At 41.3% G+C, this 18,244-nt stretch overlaps 1 protein-coding gene across 1 annotated transcript in view; it reads left to right on the top strand.

Annotated features, from left to right (window-relative positions):
• Nucleotides 1-18,244, top strand: part of ANTXR1 (ANTXR cell adhesion molecule 1) — a gene marked incomplete at its 3' end in the record, with an annotated part of 210,237 nt that overhangs the window by 115,340 nt on the left and 76,653 nt on the right. The window contains exon 13 of the mRNA XM_084234447.1: nucleotides 12,512-12,607. Within this exon, the coding sequence (XP_084090573.1) occupies nucleotides 12,512-12,607 (96 nt within the window). The remainder of the gene's footprint in view (nucleotides 1-12,511; nucleotides 12,608-18,244) is intronic.

The following is an 18,244-nucleotide window of genomic DNA, read 5'->3' as shown; positions in this document are numbered from 1 at the left end:
AGAAAATTCAAAGTTCAGTGATTTATCAATAATTTATATCTCCCCAAAGGAAGAGTCAGTCAGTGCCACAACTATACATAGCTAGCATTCCTTTGTTGTTACTGTGGTTACTAAAACAGATGTTAGTTTGGTCAATACTCAAAGCAGTGGGCTTAATGTTCTGTCTCATTTTTTTTTAATTAAAAATCACTTGAATAGGGAGCAACTAAAATATTCCTGCATTTCTTTTACCAAAACCTCATGTCAGGAAAATGGCTTCACTTGTCAGTTGAGCAAGCATGAAAAGTATAACTAAGGCAATGTTCTTTTACCTGTGTTGCCCATATTCATGCACTTAGAAGAGATATCTATGAAGTTCAAGGTTTTTGAGATTGCATATAAAAGGTGAAGACTCAACCAAAATAAATATATAACATGCTGTTCATCATAGAGTCCAATCTGTTAGCCTTGGTTGACATTTACCTGCTGGTCTTAAATTTTGTGAGTGCAATGATTCCTAATAGGTAAAAATGTTTGATGATGATTAAACATTTGTATTTCATACTTCCTCACTCTAAATAAGTTATATCCATCCATACTTCTGTGCCTTTCATCATATTTCACTTTTCTTCTAGAACATCCTCTTCTCACAACTTAGCCAAATTTCACTACAGCTTCAGGCCTACACAATGCTGCCTGGACCTGCCCCTCGATTCCTCACTAACCTTGGCAAACCTCTAAATTCCCTGTGTGAGCTCTGGAAAGCAGTCCTGACTTTCTAAGTGAACAGTGATAACATCTTCCAGCATGGAAGCTGACTTTATTCATCTTTCTGTGTCTCCTACTGCTGAGCATGTGTTAGAAATGCAATAGAAAATGATTTGTTGGTTTCCTGATAGTTTAAGCATCTTAGAAATACTGTTTAAGGATGCAGTCATAATCATAGTCACTACTGGTAAGCATCTGTCTCTGAGACACCACCAAATCACAGACATAGCTTCCACCTTTCCAAGTTGACAATCTAAAGCAACAGTCAACAGTATGCAGTAGGTAAGCTTCCTTATTGATATTATGTAATAAAATGTGGACTAATATTTGAGATGATCAATAAGAGCAACTGAGCATATACCTTAAATAAATAGCTACATTGAGGTGAAGAGTCCTTGTATCTCTGTATCTAATGGAGCTATATCTAATGGAACAAAAGTCTCTGTATGGAACAAAAAAAGAGCAAAAAAGTAGCCTTTCTCCTCCAGTGTCAAAGTATTTGAGTATTACTAAGTAACTTTCTCTATAATCCTATTTCAACAGCCCACTCACAGGAACTAAGGCTTTCTGAGTACTAATGAGCTACATCTTGCCTGCATTATTCTCTAAGAACTGGTTTGTATTAACAAGCCCTATGCCTTTTACAGAGAGAAAGGAAAGTGCTGAATGAACCAAAAGTGTACTTATTATTACCCTCACCCCATTGTGAAGGTAAAATTTCTTTAGTGGGTCAGGGTGACAATAGGACCAAGATGATGTTGGAAAACCTTGATGTAAATTCTCTTTCTATGATAACAGCCTCAAAGCTTGCGTTTGTAGGAATGTGACATCAAGCTTCCCCTTCCTCACACACTAATGATGGCCCACCCCAAGTCCTTCTGGTATTATTCTTATAAGGCATAATATAATAAGATGTATAGCAAACTAGAATTTACACAGCCAAATGATTGATGGTCCTTCAAAAGTATTGACCTTTGAAAGCCATAAACTTTCTCCAACAATGCTATGGCAATTCCAACTATCGTTTTCATCCCAGAGATTTCCATAACTTTGAAGCACAGTAGTTGAATATCCTCAATAGGAGAATAGGGAAACATTATCATTATTTGATTTTAAAACAACCCTAAAATTATGGGAACCTGGTCTGGTGAATGGTGGGTTATAAAGTTGGGAACCTCCTTTGTGAAAAACAAAGCATGACTAAGAAGTTATGTGATTTTCTTTGTGTGGCCTATAAACTGGTTTCAGAAAGACTTCCAAGGGAGGTGTTTCAGAAGTGTTTTGAGCTATGGCTGTATTGTGGGAGAGTCTCCAGCATTCAAAGCCACTTGTTTGGAGGGAATTAGGTTCATCTGGATGTGGGAGTTCTGCTATGTTCTCTACAGGAACAGCCTCATTACTTTATAGCCATGCATTTTAAGGAGAGTTCCATAAGGGCTTAAGTAATTCTCACCTAATATTTTTCCTATATTGCCTTTTTCTGGGGTTAAGGAATCCAATATCTTCAGTGTCTATCAATTTTATGACCATTTCTAGCACAGATTACATCTCAGGCAGCAAAAATGAATTATAGTATTTGATTATGTTTTATCCTCATTAATGTTGATTAATTTTAATGACGGTTATTAAGTATACCATAGGAAAATCGAGATGGCAACCTGTGGTTTCCTAAAAATATTTCCTAAAAATGTAACCTGGGATTACCCACTAGTTCCATCAGAGTTGGTATGAAGTTGTTCACAGGAGTCAAATTCATTCAGCCACGTCTGGATGATCACCAAGAACATGACTTGAGGATAGAAACAAGAGGAGAACAGAAAGAAAAGTCATACTTACTGATGGATAGCTGACACCTTTACATACCTTATCTTATGTAAGTATCAAGTCAATCCTGACAGTAGGAATTATCTCAATTTCATATATTAAAAGAGAAAGAAGGTTAAAAGAGGTTAGGAACTAATCCAAATTTCACATATTAATAAGTGAAAGAATTTGGAATTAGATGTCTTTTCCTGACTCCTGAGCTCAAGCTCTTTGTGGTAAGGTTGGAGAGCTGTTCCCATGATGGGGTCAAGTAGGGTGAGAGCCTTAGGTGACGTTGGCTCCAGTACCATTTCCACCCAGTGCTATCCGTGGAAGGCACTAGTCTGCTAGATCCTCATTTCATTCAATATAATAAATAGATGGGCCCTTCCATGCCTGAAACACTATACTATGTCTCATAGTTACAAAGATAAGCAGAAGTCAGACATATGTCCTCTTAGGACTTAACAGTTCAGTGGGAGAGGCAAACACATAATGATATTTCTTTAAAATACATTGTGCTTAGATGAGTTATAATAGACAGTGAGAGCACAAAGTCAGTTCAGTGGTAGTATCTACTTGTCTGTGTTCCCTACTCACTTTGATTTTAGAAACCATGTCCATCTTTTATGCCATTGCTCTGCAGTGCTTGTAGAAAGCCTAGCACATAATAGGTGTTTGAGTTATGAATAAAATGGGTGGGTGCTTGAGCCACAGTGTGAAAGATGAACTCCAGTTACCAAGCTATAAAAGGAAGAAAGGATGTTTTAGGAGAAGAACATGACAGAACAGGAGGCATGCAAGGGAGCTCTGTGTGATTTAGTTTTGTCACAAAGAGTAAGCAGCAAGGTAGATATGGTGAGAAAGGAGCTTGCAGAAATAAGAGAAGCCTCAATCCTCTCACCGCCCCCCTGTACTTCTGGCCTATACCCCAGTTCTTGTATGCATAAATAAATAAATCTTTTTTTAAAAAATGGATCTACCATATGATCCAGCAATTCCACTCTTAGATATATACCCAAAGAATAGAAAATCACCAATTCAAAGGGATATATGAGCCCCTATGGTTCACTGCAACACTATTTATAATAGCCAAGTTATGGAAACAACCTAAATGCTCGATAGCAGAGGAGTAGATCAGAAAAAAATATGGTTAGTATACACAATGGAATACTATTCAGCAGTTTTTTGGTTTTATTTTTTAAAAAAGTGACCTCTTGACACTTGTGACAATACGGGGATAATGTTAAGCAAAATAAGTCAGAAGAAGAAAGACACATACCAGAAGATTTCACTTTTGTGTGTAATGTAGAAAAACAAAACAAAGTACTTTCAAAATGAATAAAAATCAATCCTAGAAATACGACTACAGTATTGAGGCTACAACAGAGGGAGAGAAAGTAGGAGTGAGAACAAAGGAGAGAGGGGCCCAATAGTTTATGGTGAAGAACTGTGGGTGCTTTGGTGGTAGGTGTGCTGATAACATAAGTTGAGGAGGTAGGAACCTCTTCACCTAATTCATAACATTGTAAACCAATGTTACTACAAAAAAAAATATTTTTTATTAAAACAAAATACAGGTGGGCCTCCCTGGTGGTGCAGGGGTTAAAGTCTTAGCACTATCACGATATCCTCAGCGACTGCAGCAAGAGTTCAAGCCCCAGACAGGGAACTAACCTACACGGGGCTACAGACCTATCCTGTCTCACCTACTGCTCCCCTCAGCGGTGTATTTCAGTAGATCTGACTGTTCTGCTCCCCACTCTGTCTCTAGTGAATCTTCTAACCACCGCCCCCCCCCTACACACACCCCTCTGACCTATACCCCAGTTCTTATATGCATAAATAAATAAAAATAAATCTTAAAAAAAATGCAGGACAGGTTGAAAGATAAGTTAGATAATCTCTAAGCATACTTTCAGAAGCAGAATATACAAAACTAGGAGACAGAATTTTGTCTATGGGCTTGCCCATTCAGAACTCTTAGCAGCAATAAAATGACCTAAATTTCATCTTTCAAAATAAAACTTGCCCATGCTCTGCCAGTTTTGTCTGGGCAGGAAACAGAGTTCAGACCAGCTGCTAAGGATGATTTTAAATTCCACTTCAGAGTACAGGAATGTGACACCTCCCAAGCATCATCCCCTGCTCTGGGAGGGAGGAATTTTGCCTGGTGCAGAAGGGAATATAGCCATAGTGGGGAGTCCTCCAGCCTCCCTTTGCAAGATGGGAGGAGAGGGTTGATGCTCCTTTGTTTGTCTGAACAGGACTAGTCAACACAATCCTAACCCCTTTATCTCTCTGCACATTTCCTCTTACCTGGACAGCCTCTCTGGTGTTTAGACCACACAGATGACTGAGGTTCTAAGGTCACAGACCAGAGGGTCTCATTACCTTCAGGATTTTCTGACAGTGCTTCAAAGACAACTCATCACTACCAGAGATAGAGAGCCAGGGGCAGTGGGAGCAGAAAAGAAAGAGCCTCAGGCCATAACACACTCTCTGTCCTGTGTTGGGAGTGCCCTGTGCACCATCATTTATCAATGAATCCAGGAAATGGTATCAGTTTTTAAGGAGGTTTAATGGATCATCAGCTATTTTCCTGTCATACATTTTGCAGATTGGCTGATATCTTTTCAAATAAACCTGCTGATTTAGTCTTTCATGTTAAACATTTAAAAAAATAGTCTAACCATGTGTTAAGACTCAGAATTTGCTACATCTGGCAGAACTATAGCAAACCCACCATCTACCAGAGAGGGCACTCATCACCTCTTTGTTGATAATTCAAGGATACTCTTGTCAAAATGTAATAGCTACAATTGCCAGGACCCAACCTTACTTAATTAAAAATAAAAACTGGAAGTCAGTGTAGTGGAGACAATAAAGGATGTGAACAAATGTAAATAAGATCCCAAAAAATGATATATGAAAGCCTCAGTGTTGTTTTTATTATTGAGGACTGGAGCCTATGACTGATTGTGGCAGTCCATGGGTAGGGAACTAAAACCCAGAATTAAATAGATTTACCAATTTCATTTCAGACATGGGGCCTGTCTGGGGAAGACTGACTGCCAGGGGCAGAGTTACAGGGAAGCTAATGAAGCTTATGTTTTAGGGATCTTCATTTGAAAGAGTCCCTTCTAGACTCTTTTAAGGGCCTGGGAGGGATTCCTTATAATTTACATTTGTATTTTTATTTTCTTTTCCTTAAGGGGGCCTCCCCAAATTGTGTAAATTCAGGCCCCACAAAAACCTGCTTGCATGGAGCAGAAGAGGATATCCCTGCTCCCTGTGGGCAGCACACTCTTGGAGAAAAAGGGAGAACAGATCCCATATGCTGTCTATGCTGGTCTCATTTCCTGAATGAGTGAAGTGGAAGAGAAAGACCTGGGTTGCACAAATGGGGTGCCCATCACGTGAAAGGATAATCAGCGAGAACTCCCCCTCCTTAACTGAGACACTTGTTTTTTAAATTATGCTTATTGAGGGAACTTTGATTTACAACACTGTCACTATTATTACACCACACCTACTACCAGAGCACCCCTAATCTTCCACCATAATCCATTGAGCCCCCTCGTGCCTATGCTTCTACTTAACTGAGACAGTTATCCAGGCTGAACTAAAGACATTTCGCTGGCTATCACATAGTCCCACACCACAAGTAGCAGGCAGAATCCCCAGGCAAACCCAACTTTGAGATAAAGGATTTCGTAAAGTCACTTTAAGAAAACTTCCCTAATTCCTCTCAATTTTATTCTCCCTTTACCATGGCAACCCACTAACAAAACAGAAAGGAGCAGCCTTGCCTGATCCTGCAGGGTCCAGGCCTCTTTCAGTCAAACCACAGATGAGCCAGACAACGAACCCCTGCCCCCTGTATCCCATGCCATGTGTCAAAAATCCAAAATTACCTAGAAACCTACCAAGTAAGAGATGCTTTCATTACTCAAGTGCCTAAATCTATACCCTTGAAAACAATGCCTCCTTGTCTTAAAAGAGACGCCTTCATTTTGTGAGCAGGGAACAGAAGAAATTAAAAGCCCTGTTGCAGGGGTTTAGACTTTCAGGTCACCTGACCAGGGACTCCCTAGGAACTGAGCTCATCCTCCCTCTTATTTACTATTCCACATCTGCATAAAAAAGAGCAACCTCTGTGTGAACATAGTATACTGCAGCATTCAATAGGAGAAAAAAAGGCATAAAACCTTTTGTGGGGGGATGATTTCCCCCCAAAGTGAAAGATGCACACTTTAGACTACTTGCTGTACCAAGGGCTTCCTTTTAGCTCTAAGTCACACACCGTAGATCCCCCACCCCTTGCCCAAAAGTTTTAAAAATAAAAGACCCATGTTGATTTTTCAAACTTAGTTTTCACTTTTTAGAATGAAATAAGAATTCAATGTGTGTTGATATTTAGGGAATCAGGAAAAGAACAATGTAAAAATCAGTCTCTGTTCTTTATCTGCTGCTTTTTTCCCTTCTGAAATCTGTGAGTTACATGCAGGGGCTGCCCAGAAGGACAGGTGTCAGAGAAAGAATTTGCTGGGCAAGTCAGCCTCTACCCTCACTTGGTGCCATAAAATCAGGTCCATCCAGGTTTCCACTTCAGGCTCTCCTGCCCCATGAGGACTCTTAAGCAGAGAGCCTGGCAGGGTTACACGTCTGCTTCCAGGCCTAGAGGCGGGCTCATGATGAACTTGTGAATTTTCAGAAACCACCATGTGCCGCCAGCCCACAGCCCAGGCAGGCACATTTCCATAAGAGGGGCCACTGACCCATGGACCCACTCAGTCCTGTGGTCATGAGCCTGGAGGCTCTCCCCAGTTCTGGCTACCCTGTGCCATGGTAAAAGGGAAAGCAGAGAGGGAGCCCACACACATGCCCTGGGTCAGAGTGAGGGCAGTGGTGAGCCCATGACCCTCCTGGGCTCCCATTCATGAAGCAGCTTTCAGGAGCAGGTGGTGGTTGGCAAGGGGTATGCCAATAGCCAGTGAGCCTTGACACAGGAGTGCAGTCAGAGGCCAGTACCCAGGGAGTCAAAGCAGATTATACCTGAGCAGGAGAATGGAGCACAGAGCAGAGCCAGTTTCTGTGGCCCCCAGGCTACCCTGTGTGGATTCTAGAACTCACCACGTCTCCCCTCTGACAGAGCCTACTGGTTGGCACCCAAGGGGACTCTCCATCAAGGGACTTGATGAAGATACAAAAGGACTGTTTTAGAATAACTAAACCAGTTTCATGAATGAGGAAAATACCATCTACCAAACAATGCACATGTGTACTACATACTTCATACCTATTTAATGAGTAACATAGAGCCACTCTTATGTGAGTTATCAATCCCTCTTCACATGGTTATTGATTGAAACTCAAGCCAAGAACAGAAAGGAAGGCAGGCTGTGCTGTGGTCCCCATCCTTTTCCAACTTCACTCTGAAGTACACTCTCACCCACACCACATGCTAATCACACTGGGCCATGTGAGGGAACTTCCATTAAAGCCACGGCAGCTTACAAACAGTCTCAGTCTCAGTCTCAGTCTATCATGCAATTGATTAAAGTTCAGTCTTTAAAATACAGATATTTCTTAAGTGAATTTTTATAAATCTGGCATTATAGTGTGATAAGTAGGAGGGGGCAAAGTTCAAAATCAGACTGTAAGGGATCAAATCCCAGTTTTGCCACATTAAAATTGTGGGCATATAAATATAAATTTAGTCAATTTATGTTTATTGACAATTGATATGTGTAGCATCTTGGGTAAGTCACACACCTCTGCTGACTCTGCAAAGAGAGGCTAACAGTCCCTGCAACAAGACTGCTTTCACAAGATTCATTTCGTTAAATGAGATAATGCCTATCTAGCACTTAACATGGTACAAAGAACGGAAACAGCAACAAGTCAACTATTGATCACATGTGGTCTGCTCTTGTCAATAAAATTGCTATTGAACACATCCAAGAAAATGTAAAGCTTCAGAAGGAGTCACCCTGTAAAATATCACCCTAAAGGAATGGGGCAGAATCGTGGCAGCCCTACCCCAGGCCTTTGATACCCAATCACTCCCCCGTCAGGTTTATACTCTACTGTGTCAATAATATTTGCTTCCCAAGAAATAAATCCAACCCCAGTGTCCCTGGGTTAAAGACACCTTGGCCCCCCTCAGCTAAAGACACTGTGTGCTTCTTGCACAGAGGCCTTTGCACTCCTGGCACTTCCTGATCCCATGACTTTGTGCTCACCCTTTCTGCACAGGAATGCCAAGCTCTCCTTGGCCTTGCAGGGTGAGAGCTTGTGTCAATTCCTTTATAAAGCACTAGTTCCCAGGGTCTCTGTTCTGGTGCCTGCTTTGAATATTAATCTCCTAGTTAAACCTGTGAGCTGTGGCGCCAAACTGCCCAAGTTTAAATCTTCTTTTCCATCAACCCTTGAAATTTGACCATAGATCTGTGACTTTCATAGGGAGAGGGAGGCTAAAAGAAGGGAGAGAGGTTGGGGTGGGGGTAGACCATAGTGGACTATGATGGAGGACTACGTGTGCTTTGGTGGTGCAAGTGCTAACATGACTATACCTGAGGAAGGAAAATCCTATAAGGTCAAAACACTAGCAGCAATGTAAAATTTCAAAAACAATTAAGAAATAAATGAATAAATAGATTTTTTTTTAAAGTAAAATTAAATAATTAAAAAATAAATAAGTAAAAAAATCTTGTTTTCTCCCTGTGACTTTTGGCAAGTTTCTTCACTTGTCCTTGCCTTCATATTTTCTTCTGTAATGTAGGAAAAAATATTGAATTCCTGAAGTTAGTGAGAATTAAATAAGCATATGGAGAGCATGTTAGTATGTGGATTAGTCCCTGCCATACAGTAAGTACTCAGATATTGGCTATAATAGTAGTTATCATCATCATTCTCATCATTATTATTACACCAGAAGGGAAGTTCTGGGAGAACAGAGTCTGTTTTGGTCACTGCCTGGAACAGCAGTTGCGGGGTGGACAGCCCCCAGCACGTGGTTAGCTGTGTCTACATCTCCCTGCAGCTCTTGAGCATCTGGCTTCTATTTAATTGATCCTGATCCCTGAGGTCTGGTCAGTAGGCACAGAGCAGACCCTCAGTGAATATTTACTGAACAAAGATATGAATGAACCCCCGAGATAGCATTTAAATGTTGTCTCCTAGATAAACTTTAGTTTCCAGTCTAAATTTATCAAAAATTCATGCCATTTTTTAACGGTGAATCTTTGACCTGAGGTTATAATGGTTGTTGGAAATTCTTGGAAACCAGGCAGTGCATTTAGGGGCTTTATAAGGGGTTGTCTCCAGAGCAGAAGTTCCCCCAGGAGGAACTGCCTCCAGCCATTTTCACTACCACTCCCCCCAGACCTCCTACCTGAGCGCCACACTGGCCTCTGCCACTGAGAATTGTGTCCCAGCCCGGCTGGAGAAAAGTTAGAGGTAGTTTTGTCAGAATCCAGCAAATCTCCCCGTGCTGAAGCCTCCTCTCTCCCTTCATGGACTGGATCCTTCACCCACCCCACTTCCAGGAAAACTCCCAGAAGGAAGTGAAAAACTTTCCCCATAATTAATCAGACTTTCTGCTTCAGTTCCTCTATCTAAAGTGAAAAATAGAATCAGATGGGAAATTGAAAATAATATGTATAAATGTGGCCTATCGTCTTTACTAAACTGTAACTCAGTACTAAAAGAAAGCTGCTTAATAGGCCTCTAAGTAACCAAAACCATTTATTCCAAGTGCAAACAGATTTGACCTAAAATGCCCACCATGTTTGATGTCATGGGGAAATAGAGGGATGGTAAGCTACAGCTCAAAGTTGATGAGATGACTTTGATCATAATTGTCTAGCCAAGTCTGTCTGCATCTTAGAGCCCACTTGATCCTCACATCAACCCGCTGAGGCTGGTGAGTTCAGTATCACTATGTTTAGGGCATGGAATCTAGAGACTAGAAGATCAAGAGGACTGTCCTTGACTAACAAGTTTTGAAAATATGTGCTTTTTTGTGTCATCACTGAGACTATAGCTCTCAGACATAGCTCATGCATAAATGTTGGGTCTAGAGTAAATGTGTAGGTTCAGAAGCTTCCTCTCTACCATGGCCATGTCCATCTGTTGACCCCTGTGCTTTATCTCCACCCACTGCCCTGGGTTTCCCAGCCCCACACCTGCACTTGTGAGGCTGCAGCTCCCTTGGCGACAGTCTGACATTCCAAGTCTTGGCTTGGTGGGGGTCAGGGCATTTAACTCCCTGGCTTTTTGGTCAAAGACATTCCAGGGAGTAGGAACTGCCTTTAAACAGCTTCCAGTAGCCCCTCCATAGCACTCAGAGTGGGCGTGAGTCATGGCCCAGATCTGCCATTAACTGCTGTGTTACTCTGGACAACCCACCAACTGTCCCCTCCCAACCCTGCCCTTCTGTAACAAAGGGGAGATTTGAGAATCTGATCTTGCTGTGAACAGTCTCCCATGAAGATACTGAAGAGGACAGGGGTGTCATTTCAGGAGAGTCATAAGTTCCATCTACTTGAGCCCATATATGTACCCCATTGGCCCATTGACCCTGGGTAAGAATCCCAGGCCAGGTGAGCTCTGACACTTGGGGCACCCCAAGTGCACATTTAAAATAAAAAACTTCAGCAGTTTATTTTCTCATTATGAAATTTTTTTAAAGGGAAAAATGCAGGTTTTAAAGAAAGAAGAAAATTACCATAAGCTCACCACCAGTAAAAGCACTATTAATATTTTAGTAAATATCCTTCAGTCTGTCACTCACTCTGGAAATATATATAGATAGAGATATATATCTCCACTTATTATATCAGGAATGTTTTCTCATGTCATTTATTATTTGAAAACATAATGTCTACATGATTATATCATAGTTCTATTATGTATTTTTAGTTATTCCCTAATTGTTAAATATTTAAGTTGTTTTTTATGACAATGATAATGATGATAATGAGGAGGAGGAGGTAGAGGAGGAGCAAACATACCTGATTGTTTCCTTGGCCTAAAAGTGTACTTGTTAGCTTTACTCAGAAGGAATACCAACGACAATCAATGCCAGTGACATACACCCTTTCCCCCTACAGTCTCCAGTAGGTTGTACCCATTTGCATCCCAGTAACTGATAGGCAGGAAAGGGATGGTTGGAAATTAAATCTGCTTCCTGGAACCAGTAGCTTCTGAATGCTGACTCCTATTGGGATCTCTGTTTGCTAAAAGCGAATGGTATCTCAGGCCATACCAACAGAGCCTATTTTCAGGACTGGCCTAGGCATGTTTTCAAGTAGGTATAATTCATCTTGGGTACCTGCCTCACTTGATCTTACTGCAGTGCTGACTCAGTCATTATACTCCTCCCTCCCTGGCTCAGAGCAGCTGCTCTGCCCTCCACTCCCTGGAATCCAGCTGCCCTTTATCACGTCCTGTGGTCGGACTCTAGACTTTCCACCCATAGCCAGGTGAACTGGTTACCTGCTCTTATGTGAAAAGGTTCAGGGGAACAGGCTGAAGCCTGAGTAGAGTGGTCCTGAGTGCAGGCCAGGTAATGGAGGGACAGCAGATTGAGGGAGTCACCAGACAGGTGACAGGTTAGAGGCATATGGAAGTGGTAGACCACCTCAGTGCCCAGTTGCATAGGCAGCCACCTGTCCCATGCAGGTTTGATTTCTTCAGAATGTTGCTCAAAGTGAAGAGCCTCACTGAAAAGATAAATCCATTTCTATTGAATATAAAGTGTGTTGGCCGGAATGCTGGGCAGACTTCCAGCCATTTGCTTGGCACACTGTGCTCTTTTCTGGGTCTTAACTCTGCAGATTGGTGATAAGAGTGTGGAAGGGGGAGACCACAGGTGTTGCCCCACCCAGGCTCCTGTGCTGGTTGCACCCATGGCCTGCCCCACTGCTGACTGCCCTTTCTCTTGGCCCCACAGTCTGATGGCTCCATCCTGGCCATCGCCCTGCTGATCCTGTTCCTGCTGCTGGCCCTGGCTCTCCTGTGGTGGTTCTGGCCCCTTTGCTGTACTGTGGTAAGTATACTCTGCTCCTCCACTCAGGCCTCCAATCACTCAAAACAAGGGTATTACAAAGTTAATGTAACCACAAGACAAAAATCTTTGTAAAAACTTTGAAGACAAATCTTGCATTGTTTGTACAATTTATACAAAATTCACATAAATTAATATTGATCTATGTCACCACATGTCATTCAGAGTAAATATGGGTTGAGTGAGATTTCCAAAAGGCATTTGGGGTAGGGCAACGGGGGTGACCCTCTGGTTCTGGTGCTTAGCAAGGACCCACAGAATGCCATACCTGATGAGTGTTATGTGACATGTAATAAATATAAATGTATGTGATTATATGGTGTGTGTGTGTGTGTGCACGTGTACATAGACACACACACATGCCTGTTGAGTTGCTTAGTTAATGCTCTTCCAAGGCCACTCAGGTCTTAGTCTGCCCATCTGAAAGAGTGCCTCTGGCCTCTTTATTTATGACAACAAAGGGTAGCACCTACCTTGATTATATTTATAGGCCACACCTACTATGTGCCCTGCACTGGTCTTAGCACTGGGCTACAAGGACAATTGGAACCTGCCTCCTCTCTATCCTTGTCACCATAGAACTCCTGTCAATGTCTCCCCAAATAGCTTAGGGCATGGACTCACCTGCATTACCTGTTTATCAATTGCTATCCCTGACTCCTAGATTAGGAAAAGCCCAAAGTAATAGCCAAATAAAGAAAAACAAATAGTGTCACATGTTCAGTTCTAGCATATGCCCTTCCTTTAAGCAAAATCAGTGTGCACTGTAAAGTCAAGGGGAGTTTGAAGGGAGTGCTAGTCTGCCTCCACACCTCCCATGCCCTGTACTGTAGTATTTCCCCACAGTGGTCAGGGAAAACAGATGGCCAGCCTCTCCAGGCAAAAGCTGGTCTTCATTTCATCCTGGAAACTCCAGCATTCAGCACACAGTACAAGGGCACACATATCTGTGTAGAACTGAGCTGAGTGAAAACTCAGAGATCACTAAACTGAAACAGGAGGGGATTGGCTCACAATGACATTTTTAAAAGGTGGCAAATGAATGAGATGAGAAACTGGGCTAGGATAGGGATCCATGTGGCAAGGACTTCAAGAAAGAAACAGACTTGCATCAACATAAGCCTCTGGGTGTCGACAGAAAGAGATGACTTATAGCAGACAAGAGCGAGTGTGTGCAGGGAGGGACTAAGACGCAAGCTCAGGTCAATTCATGCAATTCAGACCCAACGGGTTTTACCAAGATTTTAAACATGTTCTTACCACAGCAGCCCCAAGTGTTAAATGTTATTCTAAATACTCCTGGCTGTTCAACCATTTTATTTTGAGAGCAGGAAAAAAAAGAAACCCATGAGTCAGAGTGCTTTCTATGGTGATTCAAAAACAAGGACATTTTCAAATCTAGAACTCTGGGGGAAAACAAAAACCCTGCAGTTGCTCTTTAAAAAAATGGGGATACATAGTCGGGGGGTGGGGGCGGTGGTGACAGCAGGCACCTAACACCAGGGCTTCTATTGTAATAGGCCTCACCCTTGTCACTCAGTTCCTTTTATTATTAAAAAGTTCCCATGGATGGGGACAGCTAGTAACAAAAGAACAGGTAAATGGTGAGGATTAAAGGATATACAGTACTTAGAAGAGCACCTAGCACACAGAAAGTACTGAACACCAGTAGCAGTCATAGTAGTGGTAGTAGGAGAGTAAAAATATGTCTATTAGTCTAAATAGTATGTCTAATTAGTAACATAAAATAGTAAGTATAATAGACTATAGTATATTGTGATACTGTATAGCATACAATTTGTATTGGTGAGAAATGTCTTTTTCCCTGCTTCATGGAGATATAATTGACATATAACATTGTATTAGTTTAAGGCCTACAATATAATGATTTCATATAGATATACAGTGTGAAGTCATCACAGTGAGTTCAGTTAACATCCATCACCTCACATTGTTACAATTTTTTTCCTTATGATGGAAACTGTCAAGATCTACTCTATTAGCAACTTTCAAATATACAATACAGTATCATTAACTGTAGCTGCCATGCTATACATTACATCCCCAGAATATAATTATTTTATTTTTTAAAAAGATTTATTTATTTATTTATTTATTTATACAAGCACTGGGTACAGTCAGAAGTGCGGGAGGGTGAGAGAATTTCACCAGAGCCAGAGGGGAGAGCAGAGCAGGCAGACTGATGAAGTACACTGCTGAGGGGAGCAGCGGGCAGCAGGAGAGGTCTGTGCACCATGTGGGACACTCACCCAGTGGCCGGGGATCAAACCGGCGCTGCGGAGGCTGCGGGCAGCTTCGCAACCCAGTGTGCAACCACTGCGCCACTGGGGAGGCCCAGAATATAATTATTTTATAACTGGAAGTTTGCACCTTTTGATCACCTTCATGCTATTCCTCCCATTTTAGCAATCAAAAACCTAATTTCTGTTTAGAGTTTTTTTAGATTCCATATATAAGTAAGACCATACAGTATTTGTATGATCTGCCTGATTTATTACACTGCACTCAAGGTCCATCCTTGCAAATAGAAAGATTTCCTTCTTTTTATGGCTGAATAATATCCCTCTATGTGTGTGTGCACATGTTTGTGTGTGTCACTGTAGCTTTATCCATTTATCCATTAATGGGCACTAGATGGGTTCCATGTCTTGGCTATTATAATGTTGCATTGAACATGGGGGTGCAGATACTTCTTTGAGATTGTTATTTTATTTCCTTTGAACAAATACAGAGAGGTGAGATAACTAGATCATATGGTAGTTTCATTTTTATTTTAATTTCCATATGGTTTTTGTGGCAGTTGTACTAATTTATATTCCCACCAACAGTGCACGTGGGTTTCTTTTCTCCATATCCTCACCAGCATTTGTTAGTCCTTGACTTTTTGATGATAGCCATTCCAGCAGGTGTGAAGTGAGTGCTCATTGTGGTTTTGATTTACAGGGAAATGTCTCTTAATTAATGTCTTGCATTATTAGGAACAGTGTCACCCAAGGCCAGATTGTTTTGCAATATTCAAAATATTTTTCAATGAATTTATCTTGTTATGTGCATGTAACTTTGAAAGACATTCAAATGATATTGTAAGTCCTGAAAGATTTCTTGATAAGGGGAAATCCTGGAGATTAATTTTCCTGTTTCTGATGCCTATGAAATTGCTCCCGCCCTTGTTTCTAAAATGTAGCCAGAACTCTAATACTTAGTATTTCCCCCCAAACTACTTGTTGATCAATTGCTTCTTGATGAGGGATGAGGTTGTGAGGGAGATAAGAGAAAGACATGTATAAACCATCCCCATGCACACACACACACTCCACACTCACACACTGGAATCCTGGTTCAGTAAATACAGTAAGTTTCTCTCCAAAGTGACAATACCCCTCACCATAGTTCTCAAATTAGCAGGTGGCATCCTTATAAATCAAGGTCCTGAAACCTACTGTCACTCTCTCTGCCCTGCCCAAGGGTGGTAAATGCCCCATAACCTGGTTCCACAACTGCTTCCCAATGATGGAAAAAGCCAGAAAGTAAAAAGTACCTGCAAAATATGTAGCACCTGAGATTTGTCTCTTGGAAGGACAGGAATCTGACTTGCTATTTACTAACCTTAAAAAGCATTTTAAAATATAACAGTCAATATGACCAGACTAGGCATAGTGGTTACTGCCAGGCCTCCCCTCTGCCTCAGCATCATCTTGCTTCCTGTTGGTCCCATTTGGAAGAAGAAACCTAATGAACGAGAGTGAATGGTGCTACCCATTGCATTTTTGTTTCCCTAAAAGATTCCACTCCCATCTGGGCTCTTATCTTCCAGTTAGATGGAACTTACTGCTGACATGGTAGAGTATGCTCTAGGAGAGAAATTGGCCAGATCATATCAAGATCTGTTAGTGTTTCCCAACTTGGCCCTCAGTATCCCCAGGTAAACTCTTGTCTTCTAAGATTCTTATATCTAAGATTCTTATATGTATTGGCACAAAAGCACCCACATTGAAAGAGAAAGTAGCACTGGGCTATGTACCGTAGGCTTACTTGCATTTTCAAAAATGAATTTCAAGGAGTTTATATTTTACCCACCCCCCAAAAAAATCCCTGCCTCTGCTTCACAAGTAGCATTGCTAGAACCCTTTAAGTCATACAGTGGCCTTCCCTCTGTTCATAAATTTGGTCCAATATTATTGAAATATCTGAACTGCATTTAATAGAGAACAAGATTAAGAAATCTGAATAAAAAGAGGGTTGTGACAAAAATAATTAAAATGTATAAGAAAAGTAAATATTACAAATGGCTTGAATATGTACTGAGGAAAAAAAAAGTCAGTGATAAATCAGTAGTATTAGTGCAGGAAGCTATTCTAGAAAATGCAAGCAGCCCTGAGTCTGTATCATCCCAATTATAAGGCAGTGACCTGATGTGATCCTGGGCCCAACAGGACTGGTAGCTTTAAGGCCATCACAGGCAGCCCAAATTTGGACAGGTAGCAAGACCCTCATAGATTCTGATTAGTAATGGGGACTAACTCCTCCAAATCAAAACTCTGGGTCCTGCCAGATCTCTTAATCCACTGACTTCCTGTTGACCCGCTGATCATTACCCTCTATTCCCTCACCCTCACCAGTCTTGCCTAGCCCTATCCCACACCTAGTCCAACTCTGTGTCTCACCTCATATTCCCAAGATACTGATCCCTTGAGAAGAGAATTGCCCAAATGCTAATGGGGAGCCCTGTTCATATATGAGAACTTCAGCATTCCTTATAAGTTTTTACTTTATCCTCCTGGAACTACTACAAGGTTATGATTCTTTTACAGTTCTACTAAGCCATACCACACAGATCAAATGAAATCATTATCCTTCTTTTCAAACAATCGCAAATATTTGTATTCAGTGTGTTGGAAGAGGATCCTGTACAGGCATTCAGAATTTCTCCCTATCTAAGCAAGATTCTGTTCTTTTTTGTTTTACTTTTAATAACCTCAAAAGTATGTTATGAATTGGCTTTACAGAATTATTTAAGGAATCAAATTTAATTCACTTTATTGAATGTGAAGGATAGTTCAACAAATAAATCCCTTAGACATCTCCAGTGACAAATTACAAGGGATAACAATTAACCAAGAACTTGATATGCCTTTAAATGAAATGAAAATAAAGTCTTCAAAGAATGTTCTCCACACCTTTAAGCATAACATTTAATCTGTGGGGCCAGACAACTAAGCCTAACATCACCAAAGGGACTTACTGACAGTTTGTTTAATAGAAACCTGACTAGTACAAGCAACTTCTTAGCCAGGCATCTTGGACCTCAAATCAGAGTGTTTCTGTATCTCTTTCCAACCTCCACCCATTCCCATTTGGGCACTCCTCACTCTGGAGTGTAGAAGATCATTTCTCACTAGCACACAGAGTTCCCCTATGCCCTGCCCTCATAAATCACACAAACTCACATCGGTTCCATAGAACCTGTGAGGTCAGAGAGACAGGCCTTGGCTTTAAGAGATCAACCTAGTCCCAGAATATGCACTGTTTTAAATCAAAGCCTCCAAAAAATCTTTCCCATCTGAGTACATCATTTATTTAAGCTAACCCCACTGAACA

The sequence above is a fragment of the Talpa europaea genome, assembly GCF_964194135.1.
Source record: "Talpa europaea genome assembly, chromosome: 6".
Lineage (NCBI taxonomy): Eukaryota > Metazoa > Chordata > Mammalia > Eulipotyphla > Talpidae > Talpa > Talpa europaea.
The sequence above is the reverse complement of the archived record's forward strand: the minus strand, read 5'-3'. Positions and strand labels throughout refer to the sequence as shown.